The sequence below is a fragment of the Meriones unguiculatus genome, chromosome 8, assembly GCF_030254825.1.
Source record: "Meriones unguiculatus strain TT.TT164.6M chromosome 8, Bangor_MerUng_6.1, whole genome shotgun sequence".
NCBI classification, from domain to species: domain Eukaryota; kingdom Metazoa; phylum Chordata; class Mammalia; order Rodentia; family Muridae; genus Meriones; species Meriones unguiculatus.
Window position 1 is genome coordinate 78,116,166 of NC_083356.1, and position 26,958 is coordinate 78,143,123.

At 51.6% G+C, this 26,958-nt stretch overlaps 1 protein-coding gene and 1 long non-coding RNA gene across 9 annotated transcripts in view; one reads left to right on the plus strand and one right to left on the minus strand.

Moving 5' to 3' along the window:
* Positions 1-3,351: 3,351 nt before the first annotated feature.
* Positions 3,352-26,958, minus strand: part of Ttll11 (tubulin tyrosine ligase like 11) — a 224,679-nt gene continuing 201,072 nt past the window's right edge. For 3 of the 8 annotated variants that reach the window (XM_060390046.1, XM_060390049.1, XM_060390050.1), the window contains one exon: positions 7,601-8,405. In XM_060390046.1, coding sequence (XP_060246029.1) covers positions 8,194-8,405 — 212 coding nt within the window. In that variant the 3' untranslated portion in view covers positions 7,601-8,193. Of the gene's footprint in view, positions 5,036-7,600; positions 8,406-12,507; positions 12,896-26,958 lie in introns of those variants that run through there. The other 5 variants (XR_009593829.1, XR_009593828.1, XM_060390048.1 and 2 more) reach the window with 5 other exon arrangements.
* Positions 8,402-12,946, plus strand: LOC132655888 (uncharacterized). The gene is made up of 2 exons (XR_009593831.1): positions 8,402-11,522; positions 11,665-12,946. It is a non-coding gene; the product is annotated as an uncharacterized LOC132655888 (long non-coding RNA).

A 26,958-nucleotide genomic window follows, 5' to 3' on the forward strand; every position in this document is an offset into this window, starting at 1 on the left:
GGAGAGCATCGTGAACTCCATAACACTCATGGCTCATCAAGTAAAGAGTATGGAATGTGGGTGAGCCTTTTCTGGGTGGCCTGAACTCCTTTGTTCCTGGACTTGAGGCCCCTCCTGTCTTACAAGAAATTATCTTATTTACATTTGTGTGTGTGTATGTGTGTGTGTGTGTGTGTGCATGAGTGCCTGTGTTCATGGCGTGTATGTGGAGATAGCAGGATGACGCCAGGCATCAGTTTTCTCCGTTTACCATGAGGTTCCAGGGGCTGGAAATCAGGTTGGCAGCTGTGAGTGAGAAGTGTCTCCACCCACTGAACATTTTGCAGGCACCTCAGTTTCTCCAAACGTACACTGCGGTGATGTTGTGCGTACAACCAGCCCTTCACCTCCGCAAAGGGTCAACTAACAAATGCTCAGACATGTTCCCCAGGTACAACTGTAACGAACCGGGATAGGTTCTTTCCTGGTCATTATTCCCCCACACAATAGCCTAACTACTGCTTCTCCTGCACTTTCATTGTATCACAGATTGTAAGTCGAGAGGGCATTTCCAGTTCATGGAAAGTCGTGCATGAGTTTCATCCGACAGTGCGCCATTTTACACACTTGAACATCCTCAGAGTTTGGCGTCTTCTGGGATCTTAGCCTTAACTTTGGATGCTGAAGGATGACTGTCTGGCTGCGACAGGCGTGCCATAAGCTGGTGTGGATGGATGGGTGCCACACCCGTGGCTGCCCAGGTGTGGTTCATGTGCTCATGTGCAACGGGTACCCTGACTGAGTTTGTGGCGAGGTGTGGCAGGTGATCCTGACCCCGTGTTACTCTCTTCGTGGGTGTACAGGAAACTACACTTCTCCACACCTCAGCGATCAGGTCAGGGCCGTGTGACAGGCGATGGCCAAGGTGTGTGTGTGTGTGTGTGTGTGTGTGTGTGTGTGTGTAGAGAGAGAGCTGGCTTTAGCCTGGACAACATCTGCAGTCATCCTCCTGCCCTGTCCTCCCCAACACAGCTGGAGACCTCTCTGGAAGGGGAAGAGCCCAGGTTGGAGGCAGCGAGAGGCGCTTGGACTGGCACCGGCTTACAGCAAACTGCACGAGCATGGATGAGCCTCCCACAGGCTTGCTTGTTCCTGCTCTGCCTGGCCTTGTGGACACAGCACTGGACAGAATGCAAAGTCCACAGGACGTTTAGAGCTAGAACACAAAGCTTCAGGTAAGGGACTGTTTCTGACCTGTCAATCTCTGGCACGCTTTGCCCCGACACAACCACGGACAGACCCACGGAGGCCAACAGCTGCTGACTCTGGAAATGGCTCAGGGCAGGTAAGTGATGTGTGCCGAGTGAGGAGCTGTTCGGGCAACAGGGCAATGCTGTGTCCGAGCCAATTTCGGAGATGAGCTCAGCGTGAGGCTTCAAGGGTCTCCAATCCTTCTCTACTTGGAGAGAGGAATGCGTGTTGCGATGGACTGAACAGTGCTCCCCCTTCCCTCCGAAATTCAGCCCGTGAATGCCTCACTTCCGCTGTGACAGGAGGAGGCGGGCATTTGGGAAGTAATTCAGGTCATGAACAGGACTGGTGCTCTCATGAAAGAACCCCAGACTGCTCTCTTGTGCTCTGTCAGATAAGGGCACAACGAGAAAGAAGACAGCAGCCTACAGCCTGGAGGGCCTTCACCAGAACCTGACTATGCTATCTCTGGAGTTCCAGAACAGGAAGAACCAAATTCCTGTCTTCTCTAAACCATTCCGCCTACGGGACTTTGCTACTGTGAGCTAAGTAGAAGCAGTCACCCGTCCCATCTGGGGCCAGGCTTCCTTCTTGGGATCTGGTGTGGACCAGTTTGGTTAACAGTAAGTCAGCAAGAGGCTGGTGCTCTGGGTGTGGTAGGGCTTGAGGTGGAGATCATGGCTGGGCTCTGGGGGCTGGCAGCGGTCATGAACTTGCATGGGTTCTCTTCCTGGGCCCCCAGCTCTATAGAGGCCTGTAGTTCATCTCACAAATAAAAGTTGCAAAGATGAGGAAAGTGCCGGAGGCATTTGCTATTGGTGTATCTGTGGGTGCACAGCGCGGGTGACAGCTTGTGCTGGTGTCGAGGTCCAGCTTTTGAAAATGGCACCCTGGAGTTTGCTGGGCTGCCTCCATGGGGGACATTTGCTAAAGCAGTGGGCTAAGACCTAGTTCTAGCTTCCTTCACGAAGAGGCTTACCTCACACCCCTAACAGGCAAGGTAGAAAGAGAAGATCCCCCTTTGGCTGCCCTCATTTCTAAAAAGGCTAGCCATACACACGTTTTTACAATGAGCCCCGTGTGCGGTGGGCGGTAATGCTGGAACTGCTTGGATTAAGGACAGAGGTGGGGACAGGGATTATCCTCAGATGCCCAGGGTCGGGGGTGGGGTGGGGTGGGGAAGGCCACTGGCTGAGGAACCTCTCTGGTTTTGACAGTCTCAGTTCCAAGCCCCAAAGCCGTACCCTGGTGCAGAGGACCCAGGAAACCATGCTTGGGTAATCCTCCTAACTTGGTGGGGGTGGGGGATGGGCGTGGGGGAAGACTCCCGGCAGCGAAGTGACAGCTCTCTCACCTCCAAGAGCTGTGACACAGGAGCTCCGGACCAAGGAGATTGTCACGTGGTAGAAGTACAAGGCGTGTGTAGGATCCGAACGCTCTGTGACCTAGCGACACTGAGGTTGTCAGCCACAGCGGCTGAAGGCGCTGGGGTGGGTGGGAGCTTTCCAGAGAGCTGGGGGGTCTCGCTTTATTTTTAACTCTAGGCCATCTGCTTCCCTCTTCCCACCGGGTGGGCCACAGTCTGGGAAATAGAGCGAGCATATGCTGCTCCTGGGGGAAGGAGATGCTGGGAAGAGGCGGGGGCGGGGCGGGGGTGTGTTCTCAGGAGCCTTGGCCACCTCTGGCCAGCAGAGCTCCTAGTGGCCTCCTCGGGGCCACCTCAGCGCTTCAGGCTCTGGGGAGGAGCTACAGGAGGTGACTTCACAGACAAGGAGAGCAAACCTCCTTTTGGGACAGGCGTCTCTCCTAGAGTCTTTGAAAGGTGGCCAACTTCTAACAGGGCCATCCCTGCGAGGAGAGACTGTTCCTCAGGCAGATTAAGGTTTGGAGGATTTCCCAAACTCCTCCCTCTGGCTCCCCCGGGATTTCATGGTTCCCTAGAGTCAATAGCTCTCAAGCAAACATCAACCATAAGGGGAGGAAAAAAAAATTAAAAGGTGCCCTTTTCATACCAATTGGCCCAAAATGGACAAACATTGCCCCTCCTCCTCATCCCGGGTAGGTTTGCTGTCAAAAATTACCACAAAAAAGAAACTGTCAATACTCCATAGCAGGTTATTCAATAAGCCTGTTAGCGACACTCAGCTTCATTTATTACTGCATTTTGCGAAGTTACCAAGACAACTGAGGCTGCAGCAAGGGACTCGACTTGATGCGCCATGAAAATTTAATAAAGAATTGTGAAAGGCTTTTAAGAGGTGGGCGTGGCAGAGGGAGATGGACTGGGGGACCTGACAGACCTCCAGGAGCCCCTCCTGCCGGGGCTCGAGGCCTGGCAGGAGCGTTTCCTGGCCTCCACTGCTTTCAGCATATGGAGCCCATACCTTTTCTCAACAGGCGTTTGTGAAGACACTTCCCAGGTGCCAAGCCTCGTGCCAGGCTCTTTGTGTCTGTTCGGATCCGATCTCTGCTGTACCGAAGAGGGACTTGCGTCAGGGAGGAAAAGTCACCCATCCACGGCCACCTACCAGCCGCGACACACGTCAGGCAAATTCAGGCTCTCGTCAGACTTCCAAAGCCCTCCGTCCTTCCGGAAGAGACAGGGCCTCCTCTGCTCTCTCCATTCTCATGTGAAACAGGGAAAGTATCTCTGAAGTCCAGGTGAGGCCTGGGGGAGCCGTGGCATCCCAGGACTGCAGCCCTGGTCAGAGTCAGTGCAAACGCTTCCCTTCTTGCGGGAGGAACCCCTTCCCCGGAGCATCTCTGGGTGAGCAGGTTTTGCTACTCAGGGCCGCAAAGAACCAGAAATGAGGAAGTAGTTAGTTAGTTAGTCTCTTTATCATTTGATGCTGAAGCTCAATGACAGTGTTTGAGTATGTGTGTGTGTATGTGAGTGTGTGAGCACACCTGTGTGAGTGTATGTGAGTGTGTGTATGTCTGAGCATATAATATAAACAGAGGCAGCATGTTTTTTCCAGTCAAAGTGAAGCAAGACTTCAGATCATGAGAAGAGGCAACCAGAACGCTGTCCATTCTGCTGAGTTTTTGAGAACAAGAAACAGACATTGCTTTATTTATTTATTTATTTATTGAGAAATAGAGTATGGGGAAATGTCACTCACACTCAGCGAATGAAATGGGAGAGTGGCAGGGAAGGTTTCGGGGTACACTGCTCACTGGTGAATTTTCCTCTTTGAGCCTGGGTGGCTCTCTGCTGCTGGAAGACGCCTGATGAGAGAGCATGAATCCTGAGCTTCAAGAGCAGGTTTCCAGGGCCTGCTCTGCCAGGCCAGTTCTCGCTTACAGACCTGAGGAATAAAGGGCAGTAATCAGGAAATGAAGGGGGGATCTGAGCCGTTTTGGATTCGTATTCTGCCAATCACAAGGCCAACTCCAGACATCTGAGGAGTGGAGTTGAATGTCTTCAAACGTGTGCAGATGAAAGGCAGGCTTCATTCGTTTTGATGGGCGTTGCTCAAGAAAGCTTTTGCTTCTGTCCTGTTACCCTTGTTAGGCCCCAGAAGCCAGAGTCAAGGTAATCAAGCATATACTTCTGCAATTACTATGCTTGTCATCATCTTGCCTAATGTTCCCAAGACACCGAGACAGGGTATCTCCCAATTAGGTAGCTGAGGGCCTTGGGACCCAATAGAAGAATAATTCAGAAGGCCCTGTGTCCCTAGAATCCCTGGTGTGCTCTGACGGTGCACTCAGCTTCCTGGACGCATGGGCTGCCATGTTGGCTGAGACGGGCTCTGGAGAGCTGTCAGGAAGACGGTGACAGTCCTCGTCTTTCACTCAGTGGCTGGATCAGATGAGAAAACGAGTCTGAGAAAGCCCTTTGAACACTGAGAACACGTTCATTCACACAAGTAAAGGGAGGCTTTAGAACACTCTAGGAAGACACGAACTGTCCCCAACTGCCTAGGTTCGCAGCAGGCCGCCTTCTCTGAATGTGAGATGTGACATTAGCTGGGGACACAAGGTGGACTCGCCATGAGGGACAGGGCCAAGGCCATCCAGCCCAGCGGTGGCGCTCCACCCCTCTAGGCCAGGACCTGAGCTGAAGGTCACATGGAATCTGGCTGTGGAAAGACTCAAGGGTCAGCAAACTCACTGTCTACTGATGGGCTCCTGGGACAAGTACCATGCTTGGGGAAGGGATCATCCAACTGGGAATCTGGGGATCCAGGGCTGTTCAGCCAATCGGCTCAGCAATGCTTAGAAAGCCATGATTCTTTTTTTTTTTTTTTTTAAATTATCATTATTTTAATGTGCATTGGTGTTTTGCCTGAATGTGTGAGGGAGTCAGACCCCCCAGGGCAGTAATTACAGACAGTTGTGAGCTGCCACGGGGGTGCTGAGAATTGAACCTGGGTCTTCTGGAAGACCAGCCAATGCTCTTAACAGCTGAGCCACCTCTCCAGCCCCCAAAGCCATACTTTCTTTTCTTTTTTCTCTTCTTTTTGTTTTGTTTTGTTTTTGAGACAGAGTTTCTCTGTGTGTAGTTTTGGCTGTCCTGGAACTCACTCTGTAGACCAGGCTGGCCTTGAACTCACAGAGATCCACCTGCCTCTGTCTCCCAAGTGCTGGGACTAAAGGTGTGCACTACGACTGCCCAGCTAAAGCCAAGATTCTTACCGGCATCCACAGCGTGAGGGGAGGGGGAAGTCTCCACACCTGGAGCTGCTCAGTTTCCTGTCAGTTCAACAAGCACCTGCCGGACCCTGCCTGTTGGCTCTGTGCCCAATAGCTTCTCTGGACCCAACAGCACATGCCTGACCCTAAAAAAACGTCACAGCTGGGTTCCCACAGGTACGTGGGACAAAGAAGGGGCTTTCCAGGTTCCTGGACACGCCTGAAGAAGCTGTTCATTCTGTGAGGGTGAGGAGGATTGGGGCGGGGGCAGCTGTGGCAGGTGCCTGAACTGAACCTTGAGAGAAAATTGTTTTCTATTGGGCAGAGGGATCTGAGTGGACCAGGTAGAGGTGGCAGCAAGGGAGGGGTGGGAAATCCTGAGCAGGGGCCTGCCAGGGTCTTCCTGCCAGTGGAGAAATGACTCATTGTTGTTCTGAGAACAGATTCTTAGAGTTCTAGGAAGCCAGAGTGTCAAACCAGGATTGTGGCTCACAGGGAAGAAAGGGAGGGGCTTGATGAAAAGGCCCTTGACTGGGTGGGGGTGGTTTCGGCAGGATTTGAAGGCTCGCTGGCGCCCTCCAGGATCTTAGGGAGGAAGGGACAGGGAAGAGTGGGGCATATCGGAGAGAGACCTGCTGGAGTCTGAGCTAGGGGGAAGACAGAGTTCCTGAGGTAATACAAGGGGACCCCCTTCACCTTCCCAGAGACTTGTTTGGGGAGTGGAAGCACAGAGCTACAGGAGGCCCTGTTCTGCCAGGGCTGGGGCTGAGGGTGGGTGTGCTGTAGGATCAGCACTTAAACATCTAAACTGAAAGGCTATGTCCTTGTAGGCTCCCTCCTGGCTAGGCTGGTGGGTCCCAGCTCCAGCCTCCAACAGATGAAAAGCCGAGCCTAGTCTATCTGCTGGGCTGGATCTCAAGGGTCCTTCTAAAGAAGGGATTTAAGCCACAGTGGTCAGAGCACTGCCCCCCCCCCACCTGCCTGGGCTCTCTGGCTCTGTCCCTAACCTGCTAGGAAGGAGCCATCTGCATTGCTCTCCATTCTGTCACACCTTACTGGAACGGGGGCCAACTTGTCAGTGACAAGCTCCCATAACCAACAACGGCCTACACCTCTAGACGTCAGGCATGGCGTAGAGGCCTCCTCTCACCGTGAGCGCTGACATTTTGGTATCACCTCAATGTGGCTGAAGTTCAACCTCTTGAACCAGTTTTCCCCTCCACCCCTCCTCAAGCCTCTGCTCCGTGTGTGCGAGCACTCTCTGAAGACTCATTCTGAGAGGCAGTGTCAAGTCACAGCTTTAATGGCTTTCTAAGGCTGTGCTGCTCGAGGCTGGCTAACAGCGGTCCCCACACACGTCTCCTTTGGGACTTCTGCTGTGACACCCACTTGTTCTGCCCGAGGGGTCCCGAGGAGCATGCAGCAAGGTGTTCAAACTCTGCCCCTCACAGTAGACATTTGAGGACACTGATTGTTCTGGTCTAGGCAGCCACGTGCTCTACACACTCCTGTTTGTCCTGGCTCCCGTTGGGGCCTTCCATTCTCCCCTCCGGACGCCCTCCCCTCACTCAGGGCTGACAGCACAGTGCTGGGCACCCAGTGGCTCTTGGCCATGGAGTCAGCAGCCCACCTTTGCAGGGAACCTGGACGGGGAGCCTGGAGAACCTTACTGCGTTATTTCTTTGTCGTTTCTTAATTAGTAACAAATCAGACATGGCAGCAACAGGCAAGCTCATGAAATAAGTGAGGTCAATCTGTTAAGTACCCCCATGCAGCACACGGTCGGGGTGTCCGCCTTCTTGATATTTCCACTTCTTTTCAGGGAACGGGCGGAAGGAAAGAGACGCAGTGACGTCAAGCTCTGACCAGCAGGCTCTCGGAGGCCCCAGCAGACCCCGGGGTACTGTTCTCCACGTCCACAGCTCTCTGCTTTGAGATGGTCTGTCCTCTCCCCCACCCTCCAATCCTCTGCATCCCCAAGCACAGCAAAGCTGGCCCAGTTGGTGCTTCCCAGGAGCCCGGCATAGCAGGTGCCATCCGTCACATCTCAGAGGTCATAGGTCCACTGATGACTCACAGACGGGTGGGTCACCACGAGGTGCTGGGAGGAGGGTGGCCCAGAATTGGCCATGCGAGGCGAGAACCCTGCAGAACACAGAAAGGACGGCAGCTGAAACCCTGGTGACTCCCGGCAGGGGCGCAAAGCTCAGGGTACTCAGCCCCCAAGGGCACACCTTCTTCCAAGAGGACAGGGTGGCCTTCAGGGAAGAGTGTGTCTGGAGTGAGAGAGCTTGCTAACACCAATCACTCGGGGTGCAGGGATGCCTACAGCTGACTAGGTTGTGGGTTCATTTGCTGGGGAGGGCTACTATGGGGGCGCCGGCCCCGGCCGCACACCAAGCGTTTTTCGTCCAGCAGGGATAGGTGATATTCACACAGGTCGATCAAGGAGGCCACCTGCTCGTGGAGGGGCTGCATCTTGAACTTCCTCTGGGCCAGGAAGAAGAAAGCTTCGACAAACGCCTGCAGACACATCCCTGTGGACAGAGAGAGGCTGTTAGAGAACCCAGGGTACACCACAGGGAGCCCCCAAAGCACACTGCCTCCTCTCTGGAAAGGCCGCACAGAGCCAGCACTCGGAGGGCCCTCCTCGCCCAGGCGCTGCACGCTTCAACAGCCCCCGGAAGCAGGTTTTATCTCTCGGAGATGGGGACACTGAATCTTGGAGAAGTGGGGAGAGTGGAGTAGGAAGTGGCAGTGTCCCGAATCTTATTCCTGGGCACCATGAGGAAATGCCTTCCTGGGAAACCCCTGCTCCCAAATTTACCGTTAGAGGGATAATAACAGCTAAATTATCAACCTGACAACATGGTGCGGCCCGTTCCAGTATGGGTGTCCGCAGACAACTGTATCTGAAGGTTTCTTCAGTTTCCTACAAGTTATGTCACCGGGTAATGCGAACCCAAGCCTCAGATCTTTGGTTGTCTCGTGACCCCCTCCCCTCCCCACACACCACAGGCGCTGGTGCCGAGGGCATGGTCTCCAGCTGATGGCACTATCTGGGAAGGTTCAGGAAACTTCAGAGAAATGTCATCCCTGGAGGCTTGCCTTTGGAGACTCGACCTCATTCTCACTCCCTCTCCATTTTTTTTTTTTTTTTTTTTTTTTTTACTTCCTGTCTTCCACAAGGCGACCTCTGCCACACACTCCTGCCAAGTATATGGGACCAAACAACCATGGGCTAACTAACCCCTCTGAGACCCGGAGCTGTTCCCTCGGGTCCGTCTCAGTCGCAGTGAGCAGAGGGTAGCAAACCCGTCAGAGGCAGTTATGTTTGGGATGCATGATGCTTGGTCCCTGCTGGGCCCAGGGCTCTGCCTGGCTCGACCTCAGAAGCTGCCGCCGGCCCCTGGGACTGGAGCTCCAAATTCCAAGGTTGGAATTGGACAGGCCCCAGCTACATACAGGTTTTTTAGAGCTGGCCGCGAACCCTGGGCTCCCAGGTCCTGTGACTGCTCCTCTACCACAGAGCTATGTCCCGGCCCCACCTGCTCTGGTGTCAAGTGACAGAGGAGAATTTAATGCAGTTTCGGGTTTACGGACAAATGCACAGAAAGTCCCTATAGGCCCTTGTCTCACCCAGCTTGCCACAGTGTGGCCCATTTGTCACAACTGGTCAAACAGTATGGGAGGGACAGGGCATCTGAGCCCATTCTTTGCTCTGTGCAGTGTCTGTGTTTATGATACAGCACAGAACAGGTCCACAGCCCCCAGGCCCCTGGCTTCCACCCATCCCTGCCTCCTCCGTGCCGCTAACCCATGGCAAACCACTCATCTTCTTATTATTGCTATAGCCTTGCCTTTCCCGGACCGGCGGGCTGAAGGACTTGGAGCCTTGTTAGGGGCTTTTTCCACTTAGCAGGTTCTGTTATGACCCATTCATGTCTTTTCATGGTTTGTTAGCTCCTTCCCCCTCTTTTAAATTAAAGTTTTTTAGTTTACATACAAAGTGACAGGCTCCCTAAGAACCCTTCATACATAGCTTCCATGATCACATCTTGTTCTCAGCTGTTTCCCCCTCACCGCCCTTCCCCATACTCTCCTCCCCCCCCAGCTACTCCCCCTCTCCCCATTTCCTTCTCCCTTCTGCCTTCCATTGTATTCTGCTATTGGCTCTATCTCCCATTTCCTTTAAGTATCTTCCTCCATTCTCAAGACCCTTTTTCTAGTTTTGTAATTTATAAACAAACATATAAACACAGGCATATAATTTTAAATTTAGGCTCTACGCTTGAGAGGGAATGTGAGTTCTCTTCCCAAGTCTATTGAATCCATTTCCTGGAAATGTCATTGTTTCATTTCTCTTTGTGGCTGTATAAAATTCCATTGTGCGTATGAACGATGCTTTCTTTATCCATTCATCCATCATCTATGGACATCTAGGCTGCTTCCATTTATCCATTCTTCTGTTGATAGACAGTCAGGCTGCTTCTATTCCCTGACTATTTCAAAACTTGGGTGTGCAAGTATCTCTGTGGTGTTTTGAGTTAGGGGCCTGTGGATTTGGTTTATTGAAGGAGCTCTATACTGATGTACCCAGTGGCTGCCTTAGTTTACACCTCACGGGTAGGGAGGAGGGACCCTCTTTCCAACACCCTCACCAGCCTTTGTTCTCCCACTTATTTACTTAAATAAATAAATAGACAGGGCCTCATTCTGTAACCCTGGATGGCCTGGAGCTTCTGTGTAGATCAGGCTAGCCTTGTTCTCAGAGAGCTGCCTGCCTCTGCCTCCTGAGTATTGGGATTAAAGGCGTGCCAGGTGACATCAATCTGAATGGGGTGAGGCAGAATCCTAAGGTGATTTTATTTTTGTTTACTTATTGTTTTTGTGTATGTTCATGTGTGTTTGTAGGAGAGTGTATATATGTAGTATGTAGAGGTCAGAGGTCAACCTTGGGGGTTGTGCTTCCGTTGATCATTACCATTCTTGGTTTATTTTTGAAACAGGGTTTCTCGCTGGGACCCAGGGCTCATCAATTAGGCTAAGCTGCCTGGCCAGGGAGCTCCAAGGGCCTGCCAGTCTCCACTCCCCAGTGCTGGGGTTCTGGTCCTGCACCACCATGCTGGCATTTCCTGTGGTTGCTGAGGATCCAAGTCCAGTCTCCATGTATTCCCCTGACGGCTAAGGATACCTTGTCAAGTATTTGACTGGCCATTTATGTTTCTTCTTTTTAGAATTACATGTTCAGTTCATCATCCCATTTCCTGACTGGATAATTTGGGGCTTGGTGTTTTTGTTGGAATCGATATATCTTCGATATTAATCTCTTGTCAGATGTACGGTTGGTGTGGATTCTCTTCTCTCTGGTGACTTCTTTGCTGTGCAGAAACTTCCTGACTTCATGGAGTCCCAGCTGTCAGATCCTGGAATTATTTCCTGTGCTTCTGGAGTCCTCTTCAGAAAGTCATTGCCTGTGTTTATACCTTGGAGTATCTCCCTCCAACCTCTCCTTACTCCCTCCCCCCGTTTTTATTTTGGAGGTACCTGACGTAGCTTGCTTAGGTTTTGTGGACCATGGGCTGAGCCCATCTTTCCCGCCTTGTATCTAGTTCATGGTTGTCTCCTAGTGACAGGAACCCAGAAGATGCTTGGTAAGGACACACTGGAGTCCTGAGCAGATGGCTGGGTGCGCGGGTGGGAGAAGGATGCATCAGTCCCAGGTGCTTCATAGACACTGTCACTGATCCTCTTGGGATTCCAGAGAGGTTACTGTTATTACGCTCTGCTCTACAGGTGAGGAACAAGACGGAGACAAAGTGACTTCCTAAGGTCACTGACAGAGAATACTGCCCAGGAAATCAGTTTTTATACCGACTGTATTGCATCCACATGGAAATGATCTACAGGGCCTGTGTGTTTCCCAGGGATCCTCAGGGAGGTGGCAACTGTGACAGAGTCAGTCATCACGCTGTGCTGGCCGAGGCTGGCCCTGCCCCTGCTGCTCCACGCCAGCCACGGGTTTGCAGGCGCTGAGCTGTAGCTGTGTCCTGTGACCTGGGAACACCCTCCGACTTGAGAACGTGAACCGGGCGAAAGAGGCTTTCATCTCCTTCCAAATATACCATCAGCTCTTGTCATTCTTCTGCTCTTGACTCTAGATGCCCTGCAAGTCCCTTGCTCCATGGGACAAGGCAGCAAAGTACGTGGGACTCTTGAGGAAAGGCCTTTCTCTGTAAACAAAAGTCTGTTGTGGACAGACAGGGCAACGGGGCCTTGGTTTAACTCAGGAGGCAGACATGTCCCAAACATCAACATGGATAGGTGTGCATGTGTATTCTGTGCATATGACTGTATGTGCATGTGAGTGTGTGTCGTGGTTGGTTGGTGGGTCAGACAAATACGGTGGATGATGCCCGGAGAAACTCAGTTACCCTCCCACCTCCCAGCTCTGTCTAAACATCTCTTCTCAAAGCCTGGCCCACTGAGGACCTGTCTGAGACTCTGCATCTCACCGGCCCACCAACGACGGTGCCTGAGACTGTACATCTCTGGCAGCTGGTAGGATAAGCAGCTTGGGCCAGAGTGTAATCAGCCACCTCATCAATCATGTTGCTTACTTGAGCTGGCAGTACTCACAGCAAGTCTTCGTCAATGAGGAAGCACAACTCTGAGTACTTCCAATGTCCACACGCAGCGGCGCTAATGGGCTTTCCAGTCAACACTGTCTTCTCAAAATGTGGGTTCTGGGGTGAGGCCAGAGACGCTTGTGTTGTCGGGTCTGGTGGCTGCTGGCCTGCGGCCCACGCTGAGCAGTGGCTGGAAACACACAGCACCGTGTACCTCGGTGGAGATTACTTTTGTTCCCTTCACTGAAGGCTGCCCGAGATTCGAGCTATTACTCACAAAAGGAAGATGACATGGGGAAGAGTACGTGGCTGCATTGTTTGGGTGAGGACATTCTGAGAGGAGGAGAGTGTTTCATTCACTACCCTTGGCTTTCTTTTTGTCTGTCTTTTCTGGCTTCCTAGAGAAAACAGGTATAAAAAAAAATACCAAAAAAATAATGTATTTGAAACAGGTGAGAAAGGGTATTTCCTTATAGTCCAACACACACACACATACACATACCTTGTACAACACACACACACACACACACACACATACCATGTACATCACACACACACACACACACACATACACATACCATGTACATCACACACACACACACACACACACACATACACATACCATGTACATCACACACACACACACACATACACATACACATACCATGTACATCACACACACACATACACATACCATGTACATCACACACACACACACACATACACATACCATGTACATCACACACACACACACACACACACACATACACACATACCATGTACATCACACACACACATACACATACCATGTACATCACACACACACACACACACATACACATACACATACCATGTACATCACACACACACACACACACATACACATACCATGTACATCACACACACACACACACACACACATACACATACACATACCATGTACATCACACACACACACATACACACATACCATGTACATCACACACACACACACACACACACACACACACCAGTTCTCCAATTACCCTTGAGGGATATGTTTCAAGATTCCCAAGAGAATTCCTGAAACTGCAGCCAACACAGAACACTGTACTGCCCATCCTAGGTTTCTCTGTCTATGCCCTGCAGCACAACATAGCACCAGAATTAATTCGCCTCTCCCTTTGAGCCACCAGCCTCTGTGCTGCAGGCCGCTACTGAGTGGTAAGGGTCAGTCCAGTCAAGGGTCGAACTGCCGTGCTGCCACAGCCGTCTGATACTCAGCCGGCTGCTGAGTGACACAAGGGCAGGAAGCCCAGACAGTGTGGATGCACGGGATGAGGAGATGATTCTCGGTTCTGGCGGGAAGGAACGGGTCAGCCTGGGATTCCATCACGTGATTTGGATACGCAATTCGCAACATCAGAATGGTTTATAAGCTGGGCGTGGTGGCCCACACCTATGATTCCAGTGCTCTGGGAGGCAGAGAGGCAGGCTGATCGCTGGGAGTTCGAGGCCAGCCTGGTCTACAAAGTGAGTTCAAGACAGCCAAGGCTGTCTCGAAAACAATAAGTAAACAAACAAACAGAACTGTTTGTTTTTGGAATTTTTCTTTTAGTGTTTTAAGACTGATGCTGATAGTATGTAACTGAGACAGGAAAGCAATGCTTTGGATAAGGGGGACTGCCACATAGGGAAAACAAAAGCAGAGGGTAACGGGCATCAGTGACTCACAGAAGGCTGCCCTCCTGGTGCCTAACCAGGTGGGGGCAGCTCGCAGCACCCCCGTACAAACCTGCATACCCCACAGGACTCCTGGCCACCACCATCACTGTGGAATCCCTGCCCAGAACCCACAAGGCCACCATCCTCACTGCGGAATCCTCACTCAGAACCACCATTTTACCCAAGAGCTCGGTGGTACATGACATCCACAGTCAGGACCAGACCCCAGCTCCCCCAGAGCTCCGATGCTCCCAACCCACACAGCATCCTGCTCCCAGAGAAAAACTGAAAAAGACGAGTGGGTAGCACATGACTGTTGATCTTAGCATTTGGGAGGCGGAGGCAGGGGGATTGTTGAGAGTTTAAAGGCCAACCTGGTCTGTCCGGTGAGTCCCAGGCTAGTGAGGGCTACATAGCAAAATCCTGTCTCATAAAAGACAGGATGGGCATGAGACTAAGAAGAGAGAGAAAAACCCAACAAAAGGAGAAATTAAAGCAAAATATTAAAGCGGGGGAGGGGCAGATACGCTGTCCAGCCCTGTGCGGCACACCCCAATGAAGACCATGAAGGCTGAGAGTGGGGCACACCCCCCACCCACAGTCACAGGGACCCAGCAGCTGCAGCGCATCTGAGTCTCACGGGATTGCTGCTCCTCTTTTCGTAAAGTGGCCTGGCCAAGCTCAGGACTCAGCACACTGCCCAGAACTGAAGCTTTTTATGCTTCATAGAACCTTGCAGAGGAGAGGAAGAGGGCATGGGTTTCCCACAAGAAGATTCACGGTTGCGTCCAGAGTTAGCAGGGATGGGGTGCTGGGGTTCCCACCAGCGGGGGCAGGGGCAAGCCTGGGCTCAGGAGGAGTAGCAATTCCTAGCTGCTGGCAGACCAGGCTTGTGGAGTGCCTTCCTAACGGCGGGCGGACCCTGTCTTCCTTTTATTCTTTATATTAAATGTAGCATCGACAGTAAGTGTGGGGGTGCTCAGCCCTATCCACCCTCGAGAGCCCGAGGGTCCTCACTGACTGCCCTTCCTCCACCGTGTCCTCAGGAAGACGTGTGCCCCTCATTTGTGGTAACGCATATAGGACTCTGTTTTGCTTGTGCTTTTCTTCTCTCTCCTCCCCCCTCTCTCTCCTCTCTCTTGTTCTCTCTCTCACTCTGTAGCCCATTCTATCCTAAAACCCATTATGTAGCTTAGTTGGTCTTGAACTACAGCAAACCTCCTGGCCTTGGTATCCTGAGTCCCGGAATTAAGGTGCAAGCAGATACATTTGCAGGTTGCTAGGCAACCTTCAGGACCACTGTTGTAAGGTCAGCACAACATTCTAAAAAGGCCAGGTGAGACGGGTGCACGCCTGTAGCCCCAGCACTTGGGAGGCTGAAGCTGGGGGCTTGGCTGAGCCCAGGAATTGTAAACTAGGCTGGGCAAACATAGCGAGACTCTGGAACAAGCAGTCAAAGCCGTTGAAACCGGGCCTTGATGCATCATTTCCCCACCACTTCCTCTTGAATAACGAGTGCTCGGATTAGTTAGCTCTTATGGAGAACTGTATAATAAACAATTGATACTTCACCGTTTTTATTTCTCACTCATTTCCTAATAATAAAACCCCAGAGAGCTGGGTTGTTGAGGAGATTACATATACATATATCGGTGTATATTTACATATTGTTACATATATACATACAGATTAGACTGACCTAGCAATTAAGTTCACATTAAAAATACTGCCACCCTCATAAGTACTCCTGTGGACAGGGCACCGGAATGGCAGGTAAGACAGCATTAAAGCCATGCGGTAGCTGCCTGCCAGCTAAGCCGAGGCAGCCATCAGGCTGTGCGTGAGGCCATGGCTGTGGACTTCAGAAAAGCAGTTTGGCAGAGGCTTAATAGCCATTATACCCATTTAACACAGCAGTGACAGACCTAGACATTTCTCAAACAAATCACTCCTCCCAAATGGAAACACAGGCCTGGAGAGATGGCTCAGAGGTTAAGAGCACTGGCTGCTCTGCCAGAGGTCCTGAGTTCAATTCTCAGCAATCACGTGGTGACTCATAACCATCTGTCACGGGATCTGATGCCCTCTTCTGTCCGATGTTCTCTTCTATCATGCAGGCATGTGTGCAAATAGAGTGCTCACATACATAACTAGATAAATATATTTTTAAAAGAAATACAATGCATTCTCTTTTTGGTGGCTCGTTGCCGACTCTGCAGACTACAGAACTTCCACGGCATTACAACTTTTTCTGTATTTTCCAAATGGAATCATGGGTGTCACTCTTAATTAAAAAAAATTAGCAAAAGCTTATTAAAGAAAACACTCCAAGTACACTCCCAGGCACTGGTTCTTTGAGGCTCTCCTTGGGACCTTTGTGGAAATCAGCTACACTTCCTAGTGCTTTCTCCTGTTTCATCCTCCTTGTGGCTTTAAACCCATAGATACATGGCCTGCACGCCAGATCTGTGTGTTCTAGAGGCATGCTTGAGGCACAGGTGTTATGATGCTCACTCTACAAAATGGACACTCGAGACCAGCTGGGGCAGACACCCGAAAATGCTTCTGAGAAGATTCGCAGATGGGTGAAAATGGGACGACCTGACCTAGGGGTTCCTGAACTTCAGAATCCCCTGGCCAGGTAGGGGAGGGACACTGAAGTGCAGATAGAGGCCCCAAGCCAGAGCTTCTGATCTGGAATTCCAAGGTGGGGCCTGAAAAATCTGCCTTCATAAATTCCTGGGTGAAGCGGAGACCTCACTTGGACACCTCCTCCCCCACTGAGTCCTGTCTGGATGAACTTTACTCTGCGGGTCCTGAAATGAGGAACTTGACTTTGGGCTAAAGACTTTTTTTTTTTTTTTAAGACATTTATTTTAAGACATTAAGTGAGAGAAACCCAGCCTGTTATTTTTAAAGCCTAATGAGAGATCTGAGGAACCGCGAACCTGTCCCGGCGTTGTGCTGAGTCTTCCCTTGGTTTCTGAGAGACCGCATACCCTCAGTTTTGTGGACTCACTGCCCAACCTCTAAGTGAGGAGAGTTCCATGACCCCTCCTGGCGCTTGCCCCCCCGCTCAGTCTTACTAAGGGTACCAGGCTAGGAAGGCTAGGCCACAGATGGCCACGTAGACCATGACAGAAGATTTCAAGCTGAAGAAGATAAGAGGCCAGCAGGGAGTTCTAAAGTATCGCAATGGCTGTGTCTCCATGCTGAGACCGAGTGGGATGTTGCACAAGAGAATTGGAGGACGTTGCCAGAGACGCAGTTTCCATCCCCTTCTCCTGGGGGTGTGGCCTGTTGCCAGTGAGCACCGGAAGGCGCACTTGTCACACGGATTTGGGGGCCTTTAGGATGAACACTCCAAAGCGGCTGTGTCTTGAAGGACTCTTCAGGAGGCAGCAGAGTGAGGAAGCCCGGAGGACGCTGCCTGAGAAAGCGGGGGCTGCGTGTACGGGCCTAGCGCGAGGGCAGTGGAGCGCCCTTGAGGTTGCTGGGGAAACTTTTTTCTTTGAAGCCTCACAGCCACCCATCCCTGTCTTCAGTCAGCCCAGGATGCCATAGGATTCCACAGACTCGATGACAAAGAGCAGGGATGTCAAACTCCCTCAGCGCTTAGAGGTTGGAAGTTCCAGGCCAGGTCTCGGCACAGTCAGGCTCTGCGGAGGGCCTCGTCTGGCTGGCAGATGGCCACCCTGCTGTGCCTTCCCTGGTCAGAGAGCGAGTGGTCAAGCGCTCTGCTGCCTTTTCTGTGCAGAGACCTGACACAAGTGGAAACGGGCCTCATTGAACATCAGCCGCGTCGTAAGAGACCTTGTCTCTTTGATCCAAAATCCATCCCATAGGAGATGTCACAACATATGAGGTGGGGGAGGGGTGCTGCAATCCAGAAACCTTCAGTTCTGCTGAGGTGGCCCTACTCTGTGGAAATGTTCTCACATTTCTTAAGTCGCAACTCCCAGAGCCATTTAGGAAACAGTTAAAGCCCCCTTCCTCTCTCCCTGCCCCTCTGCCTACCGCAGGGGAGGCCCTCAGGGTTGGGCTTGGGCGTTGGAAACATCTCACACTTTGCACACTTGTAATAGCCAAATAACAGCATAAGTTCACAGTTATGTTATGTCTTGGCATGTGAAAGCCCTCGCATAAAAGCTGCCTGTGCAGTATTCAACTGGACTGTTCCCAAATCTTGTGAAGCAGGTGCTGTTCTAAGCCATTTTACATTCAAGAGACATGCTAAAGAGCCATGGCTGGCAGGTGACACGGCTGGCAGGTGGGGCCCGAGCGACGGCCTCTTGACATTTTGCTCCATGGCTGCTCTAAGACTTCAAACACCTGGCCACATCAGAGTTGCCTCGGGACTGCAAACCAAGAAACAAACAACAACAAGAGCAAAACACTTAAAGAAGAGAACTCCAGAAGCGAAATCAGTCTTGGAGTAAGGGCTGGGCACCATCCATCTCTGCCAGATGTCAAGACTGACAGGCAAGATCCACGGGTGTGTGCGAACGTGCTTTCCCCACACCTGAAGACAAGCCGTGGAGCGGGATTTGAAACTTCATTTGGGTTGACGGATGTCGCTGGAGAGAGAAGAAGCCTTGGAACATTCTGATTGCAGGCTCTGGAGATGCAGCCACCAACAGACACGGCCTCATTCTGTCAGTCGGCAGGTGATGGGGGCCCTCCAGCTCCTGCTGCCATAGGGTCCTCTCCTCTCACCCCAGGGAGGGTGGAACACGACTCGAGGGGAGCATGCCAGCTCCCCAGAAGGCCTGTCTTCTAAGGCTTAAGGGCAGAGAAGAGGCCAAGGCTTTCTTGTTGCTTTCCAGGACACACTTCCAAGAAGTGTTCGGAAGGCTGCTGGGACAGGGGCTGTCCCTCTGAAGTGGAGGGTGCGTGGCAGTGGCCAAGCAGCCAGGCAGAGGGACTCCCTAGTAGAAGAAGTGGCATTTCAGCCCAGGCCCATCTCACACTCAAACCTGAATTCTTTTCCCAACCCAATTAAGCTTTCTTCATGTTTGATGGCTATGTATTATTTTACAGTTTCCAGAACACATTTGCATATTTGATGTAATTAAATCCAAATCATTGTTGACAGCCAGAGATATTATCCCACACTGAAGATGATATTGATTTCCGCCCTCCTTTCAGTCAGTCCCTGCTGTCCTCACAATTTCCAAATCTCTTTCTTCTTACTCAAGCAGAACAGGGGATTCTGCCTCACAGAAATCCTAAGCATACCTACAGACTTGTGTTTTGGTTTAGAATCATTGCCAGAAAGTAAAGTGTGAATGATCTGGGCCGGAATGACTTCAGTGGCCCTTCCCTGCACACTGCAATGGCTCCAAGAGCAGCCATCCACTAGGGGAGAAAAGGCACCCAGCTGCTCCATCACCAACTCCCAGCTGTCACCCCAGTCCCCCAGGCCTGGTGCTCGGGACGCATGCTGGATAGATCAAATCCAGGCTGTTCTCAAGAGATGGCAAGGGGCTCAGTGAATAGAGATGGGGACTCCGGGTTCATACCCCAGCTCTGCCACTGCCAAGCTGTCAAAGTCTTTCTCTGTGCCTGAGTCTCCTCCTCTGTAACACCTGTCCTGAGTGGCTTTTGCAAGGAGCCACCTGGACGAAGGCAGCATAGGACTCCAGAAGCTGGCCACAGCCTGTCTGTCTCCTTTCCACTTGCCTTTCCACCCCAGCCTGCCTTGCTGGCCTGGAGTGCCAGCCTCCGGCACTGGCTTCTCTTCTTACGGCAGGTCACCCATCACTGGCCTCCCTACTTATCTGAGCTTCATGAGATCACAGAGTCAGGAGACCAGCCGTTTCAATGGTCTCTGTCCTTAGTCCTCTAGGCTGGGGCTCCACCCCCATCCCTCCCTGGAAGTCCCATGGTAGTCCCCAGAGGCTAGCATGATTAATCTCCATTTTGAGGAGACCACAGTGCTCAATTTAGAGAGCCTAAGGCAGGTAAGCAAGGTCAAGTTTTCTTGGCCAAGGCCACATTTCAGAGATGGATTGTGTCTTAGTTTGAGTTTCTATTGTTGTGAAAACACCATGACCAAGAGCAGCTTGTGGAGGAAAGGGTTTATTTCAGTTTACAACTCTCAGGGCAGGAACTCAAGCAGAAAAACCTACAAATTTGCCTACAGTACAACCTGATGGAGGCAGTTCCTCAACCGAGCTTCTCCTTCCTGGTGACCCATGCCTCAAACTGACGAGAACTATCCAACATAGAGATAGTGCTGGCATCCCCACCATTGCCCCTCACTCATTTTCTCTCAAGCTGGGCAGTCCCTCGAGGGCCTGACCTGAAAGGGCAGTGGGGGGCCTTGCCTGAGGCATCTCCACAGCCACCTCCCACAAGGGTCACAGCAGGAAGAAGCCACCACGGCCTCTGTCCTTGTCTGGATGGAGAAGTGAAGAAGGGTCAAGACAGAGCCATAAATAGACCTTGCAGAAAAATCATTACCCCCAAGAAGCCCGCAACAGCCAATAATAAACAAAATCAAAGGTGAAAGCGAATATTGTGTCTTTCATTCGTCACAGGTAGCAGGCTGGCCCTGGGCAGAGTGACCTGAGGTCCCAGACCCCTCCCCCATCTGACATCACCCCCATTCCACCATTACAGACAAAAGCTGTGGGCTCATTGTAAAGACAGCCAGGACTGGCCATCCTTCCTTCACTGCTTCAGGCCCTCCCAGATATTTCTATGCAACATGGCTGTTCTGAGGCTCAACACACATTCCTCAGCAAGCTGCTGAAATCTCCCGCTTAGAAAGAACTCCAGAAACCACACACCTCAGGACCTTACCGGGCAGTTAGGCCTCTGAGGAGCAGTACAGGCATCCTGCGCTGCTCATATCTCATTTAACTCTCAAAACAGAGTTCTGGGTGGCGGCTAAGTTCTGTTAAGACCCTTCCCCTCCCACTTCTTCCTCTGGCCATTCCAAACCTTTTGCTTTCGGTCTAATTTGTTTGTTGGCGAAGGGGTGCAGCGCTGGTGAGGGAGCACCATCCTCTGTGCAGGCTGCTTCCTGGCAATTTCCCTGCTCAGAGAGGCAGGAGGAAGGCGCATGGGGCATGCGTATTGTCCTGTGAGGTTCTGAGCTGCAGCCCGCTCTCTCTGGCGCTGCTGTGGATGGTCATCCAGAAGCGTGTGTTGTTTGCCATCTCTGGCACATCCGTGTGAGACAGAACTCACAGGATTCTGCAGCCGTCAATAACGCATCTGTATGATTCTCTGCCAAGTATTGTACTTTACTTTTCTTTCTTTCTTCCTTTCCTCCCTTCTTTTTTCTTTTTTCCTCGTTTCTTTCTTTACAAATTTTTACCATGTAAAACCTGCCTTCCTGCCTTAGGCTCCCAAGTGTTCAGGTTCCAGGCATGGACCACCACAGTGTGTACTGTATCTCTAACAGTGTCTCGACGCCTCCCTGGGTCTGCATATACATATCTACTGTTTTGTTTTGTTTTGTTTTCAGTTCCTAGTGTGTACACAGCATGAGCTTTACAGCCCCTTTCCCTTCTGGTGGACACTTCAAATATTGCTTCTTTTTCCTTCTTTTCTTAGTGTTACGGTCGCACGATGCTGCAATGAGTATCTTTGCACACTCATCAGAACACGCCATACTTGAAGGAGTCATGCCTTTCTTCTAGCGGAAATTTCCAGGTCACACCGGCAGCTCCCTCCAAACTCTCCTGGGGTTGGGCCTCTGAAGGAGCAGGAAAGGCAGCACCAGGATGGTCTTCAAACGTTTGTTTGTTTGTTTGTTTGTTTGTTTATTCAGAGATAAGGTCTCCTGTAGCTCAAGCTGATCTTAAGCTTGCTTAAGTAGTTGAAAGATGACCTTGAACTTCTGATCCTCCGTCCTCCACCTCTCAAGAGTTGAGATTACAGGCACCTACCACCACGCCTAGTTTTTATGCAGTGCTGAGGATAAACTCCATAGCTTTGTGCAATGCAAGGCAAGTGCTCTACCAAATTTGCTCCGTCCTCTGGACGGAGGAGGAGGAGCCGGGGCATGCAAAAAGCTACGAAAGGACTTTCTTCGGTGTTGGGGGCAGAGCAGGAGTCACTGGGCATGCAAAAAGCTACGAAAGGACTTTCTTCGGTGTTGGGGGCAGAGCAGGAGTCACTGGGCCTGGCAAGAGACCTTGGGAGTGGGCAGCACAGGGAAGAAAAGGCCAGGGCTTTGAAATCTGTCCCCTGAATGAACGCTCCAGCTGGGGTCCTCTCTGCTTGCCAGCCACCAGCAGGCCTGGGCCCTCCAGAGAGGGGCAGGCTGCTGTTCTATCTTTCCCTGCCTCCTTCTCTCTCTCCCACCCACCCCTCAGCCAAACCTCCCAGGTGCAGACTGGCCGGCCCAGGCACACCTCCACAGCTCTGTCCTTCCAGCTCCGGAGAGGACTGCTCAGGGCCACTCCAGTCTAGCAGGACTTTGAAGGACTGGGGCATTCTCCCCTTCCCACTTCTCACCACTTCTCAGTTTCCCTCTGAAGCACCCCCCTCCCGCTCTCTCTGCCCCCTCTGCCCCTGTGCTGCGTGGTTCCCTTGTGCTGGGGTCCTGAGGGCTCTCACCTCACTGCCCCTGCTTCATTCCCCTTCCCTGTCCCCTTCCAGTCACTTACCACCCGAGTTTTAAATACCTTCCAAATTCCTCCCAGTCCTTATCTACAGGCCGCAGGGGTTTTTGCCTCTGGGATGCCTCATTAGCATCTCAAAGAATCTATAGAAGATGAGTGTCTTGGTTCCGGCTTCCCAAATTGGCCTTTTTACCTACCCTTTTTACCTAAATGGCACCTCCACCTACCTATCTGCCGGGAGCCCGCTGCCTGGGGTCAGTTTTGAAACTTCCCTCCCACAGCCTCATCCCCCACACCCTCCAAAACAGTTCTATGCTCCAGGCCACGCAAACCCTGCTCTCCACCTGCCAGGCCCTGGGACTCCCGCACCAACCTCATCTGTCCCCCTGCCTCCAACACTAACAGAGCAGATCGGCCCTGCAGTCCTCTGACTGACACTCAGGAGGGAACACATACTCTGTACTCTGGGGGTCCTTCGAGAGCTGCTCCCCAGCCCCTCACCCCCTTTTCCAGCAGCCCGGCATAGCAGCACCCCTTCCTATCATTCCACCTTCTGTCCCCAGTGCTCCTTCCTCCTTCTGCTCCTTCCTCCTTCCGCTCCTTTCCCTGCAGCACCCTTTCCCTGCATCTCACGTGGTGACCCTGACTAACCATCTCTCTGGCCTACCTCCTAAGAGAAATGACTCTCTGTTCCTCTCACTGAGTTATACTTTCCTCCACGGCACTATGAAAAAGTCTCTGATTACAGCTATGTTCTGCTAGATGTCTGCCTCTGCTCCAGACAAGGACCTGGCTGCTCTGAGCAACACCCGTGTGGCACAGCTGTCATTCTCCGGGAGCCAGGAAGAACTTGGGGTGGCTGTCAGGTACTATGGGTGGAGGCAGGAAGTGCCCAGGTAGGCTCTGGGTGATCTTCGCTGGTTTGCTGTGGTTCTATCCTAGTTGGCGGGGCTTGGGGAAGAGGGGGGTAGCCTGGCCTGAAGAAACCTATGAGGTAAGCTTCCTTCCTGCTTGTCTTTAAGAGGGACCCAAGCCTGGGTGGGGCAGCTGCCTAGATTCCCCATACCCTTGTGGTGGCTTTCTGCTCCCCAAAGATGGCTGATGTTGCCTCGTCACTTAGAGGAGCTAAAGGGGCAAGGAGGTGGGCTTGTGGGGATGATGGCAACTCATAAGGGGACCTAGCCCTGTCCTCAAGGAGCCCCCTGAGGCATTCCCCAGGGCCTGCCTGTCACTTGGAGAGGTGAAAGGAGGCAGATCAGTGTCAAAAAGAAGACAGAGCAGTGGGTTTCAACTTGACTCACATTACGAATGTCACATTAGAGCACAAATGAGAGGGAGGAGAAATGCTCTTTTATGCGGAGTTTATTTTTGTCACTTTGTCAGAGAGAAATTGCAGCCCTGGGGGCATTGGAGCTGCAGAGAATTACCCAAAACATTAACATGCAAATTGCCTTCTTTAGAGAGGGTAATTTTATTAGTGCACAAAAATCAGAAAACCCAGTTTCTTTCCTATACCATGCCTGGGAGCATTCCTGTCCTGGGGGTAGTGAGGGCCAGGGCACCGGGGAAAGTTAGGGAGGAACTTGAACTTGGTTTAGGATTTTGCCACCTCCATGAGTCACACACCCTTAGGCGACAGCTGCCGGGTGGTGCTGCACAGGATGGAGAAGGCAAGTGACAACCCCAAGATGCCACAGCTTCCTCCCTAGAGCAAGAATTGGCAGAACCAAGGCCACAGGCTTCAGAGAGCCTAATGAGCTCCGAGAAACCACCGTGCTGAGCACCAGGAGCCACCTGTTCAGCACATTTAGTCATATTTATTCTAGGGGCTTCTGCTGGGCTAAGCCACAGGCCCCAAAAGAGAACCCGGATCTGGAGGGCACAGGTGGAGGCCGGGGGAGGGGAGAGAATGCTGGGCGCATGGTAGAGATGCAGGCTGCACGGGTGGGCAGGAAGGTTTCCGAGGGGCGCTGGTCAAGGCTGTTATGATAAGGTGTGTGTGTGGGGGGGGGGCAGGCAGAAACATCTGAGCAGAGAGCTAGAGAGCAGCAGACTGTGATAGTGATGCCCACGGCAGGGGGGAGGGGAAAGGTAAAGGGCTGCGGAGCCGGGCTGCGGAGAGTGGAGACAAGGGTGCCTGGAAAGGCTGCCGCGCTCCCGGCCTTACTCTGTTGTCTAAGGTGAGCAACCTGCGAGGCTGCTTAGAACAGAAACAAAACAAAACAAGACACGTGCCCATGGGGTTTCAGGAGGGAGGGGGTTTCCCAGCCCCAGAAGGTTCTATGAGGCTGCCGTTACATAAGGCTCCCTCCTCATTTTGCAGCAGCGAGCAGGAAAAGCAGGGGCGTCTGAAAGCAGGGGCTGAGACGCCCGCCCACGGCCACCAAGAAGCTCCTGCCTGCCTCCTGCCTGCCTCGGTGATGTCAGGTCTCCCCCAGCAGGTGCGCGCGCTCTTCCCAGGAGGCCGCTGGTGCCTCCTTCACCCCTAACCTGGGTGGCAGCTGTGGTTTATAGCTATGATGGGGCACAGGGAGCTTTCTGAGAGCTCCAGTGGTTGTCTTCATGGAAGTCTAAGCGGAAATGTGGTTGCTACTGGCATTTGGAGCTGAGTAACTGTTTGCTGGGGCTACCCAGGGCATCATGGTAGTTTAGCAGCACCTTCAGCTTCTGCCTGCTAGACGCTGTTGTCAGTTCCACCCTTAGTGGTGATCAGACATGATCACACCCCTGCGGGACTTGGGGTGCTGGCTTTAAGGTCTGCAGCAGTGAAAGGAATGCCCATTGGAGAAAGAGACCCTGACACTGAGCTCTGCTGGATGAACTTGGTCCGCTTGGGAAAGGCATTTTCTGACCTCAGGGGCTGCCCCATCAGACTGAGCAAGCCAGTAAGCAACATCCCTCCATGGACTCTGATCCTGCCTCAGTGTAAGCCAAATCCACCCTTTGCTCCCCAGCTTGCTTTTGGCCACCGTGCTCAATGGTAGCCCTAAGACAGGACCTCAGCCCCGGGACTCCAGTACACGGGTGTGGGAGAAGCTCAAAGGCGATGTGGGGAACTGAGAGGAAACCCAGGCCTCTGGCACCAGCAGCCACAGCACAGTCAACACAGCCTGGGCCCGGGCAAGATAAATATAAAACTCTCAGAAAGGAGGACTCAGGAGAAAGTTAAAAATATTTTTGAACTAAATAGAAATGAAAACCAAACTCAGAGAAATGTGTGGGACTCAGTGAAAGTAGTGGTATAGTTAGATTTACAGCATTGATTGCATATATTAGGCAAGAAGTTCTGAAATTTAAAAAAAAAAGTTGTTTTCAGGCGGGGTATGGTGGTGCATGCCTTTACTTTCTGTACTCAAGAAGCAGAGGCACATGTGACTTTGGGGCCAGCCTGGTCTACATAGTGAGTTCCAAGCCAGTCAGGGCTACAGTGACATCCTTTCTCACAGGAAAAAAAAAAGTATTTTAGGGAAGGAAAAGAGAGCAAACTCAGACTGGCAAAATAAATGATAAAATCAGAAAACAAACCAATGAAAATGAGACAGGAAATCAATAAGAAAACATCAATAAAACAGAGAAGCTTATCCTTGGGGGAGGGGGGAAATCAATAAAATTGATAAACCTCTAGCCTGCCTGACAGAGAAGAGAAAGGAGATCATTAACTACTAATTATACATTCCTAATAGCAGAAATGGGAGATTTCTAATATCAGCATCAGAATGCCCTCCTGACCCCAAGGACACTATTAGGGTAACATGTTTTGGGGGTGCCACGGATGGCATCTATGCCTGTGAATTTGGTAACTTAGACGAAATGGACCAGTTCCTTCAAAGATACAATTTACCAAAATTTACATAAGGAAAAACCAATAATCTGATGACCCTTTTATCTATTATTAGAGAAATTCAACAAATAATTCGTAGCTTCCCCTAAAAGAAAGCACCAGGCCCCAAAGGGCTCACTGGTGAATTCTCCTAGACGTTTAAAAAGGAAATGATGCTAAGTCACATAAGAGTCCTCTAGAACATAGAAGGAAGATGGATTGTTTAGACATGCGCTATTTGTCCAAGGAGCTACCCAGCTATCTTTGTTCTTATTTCAGCTTAATTCTCCTGTGGTCTGAGAGCAGCTGATCTAATTCTCTGCTTTCTTAAGGTGGCCTGGCCTGATGCTGCAGGTCC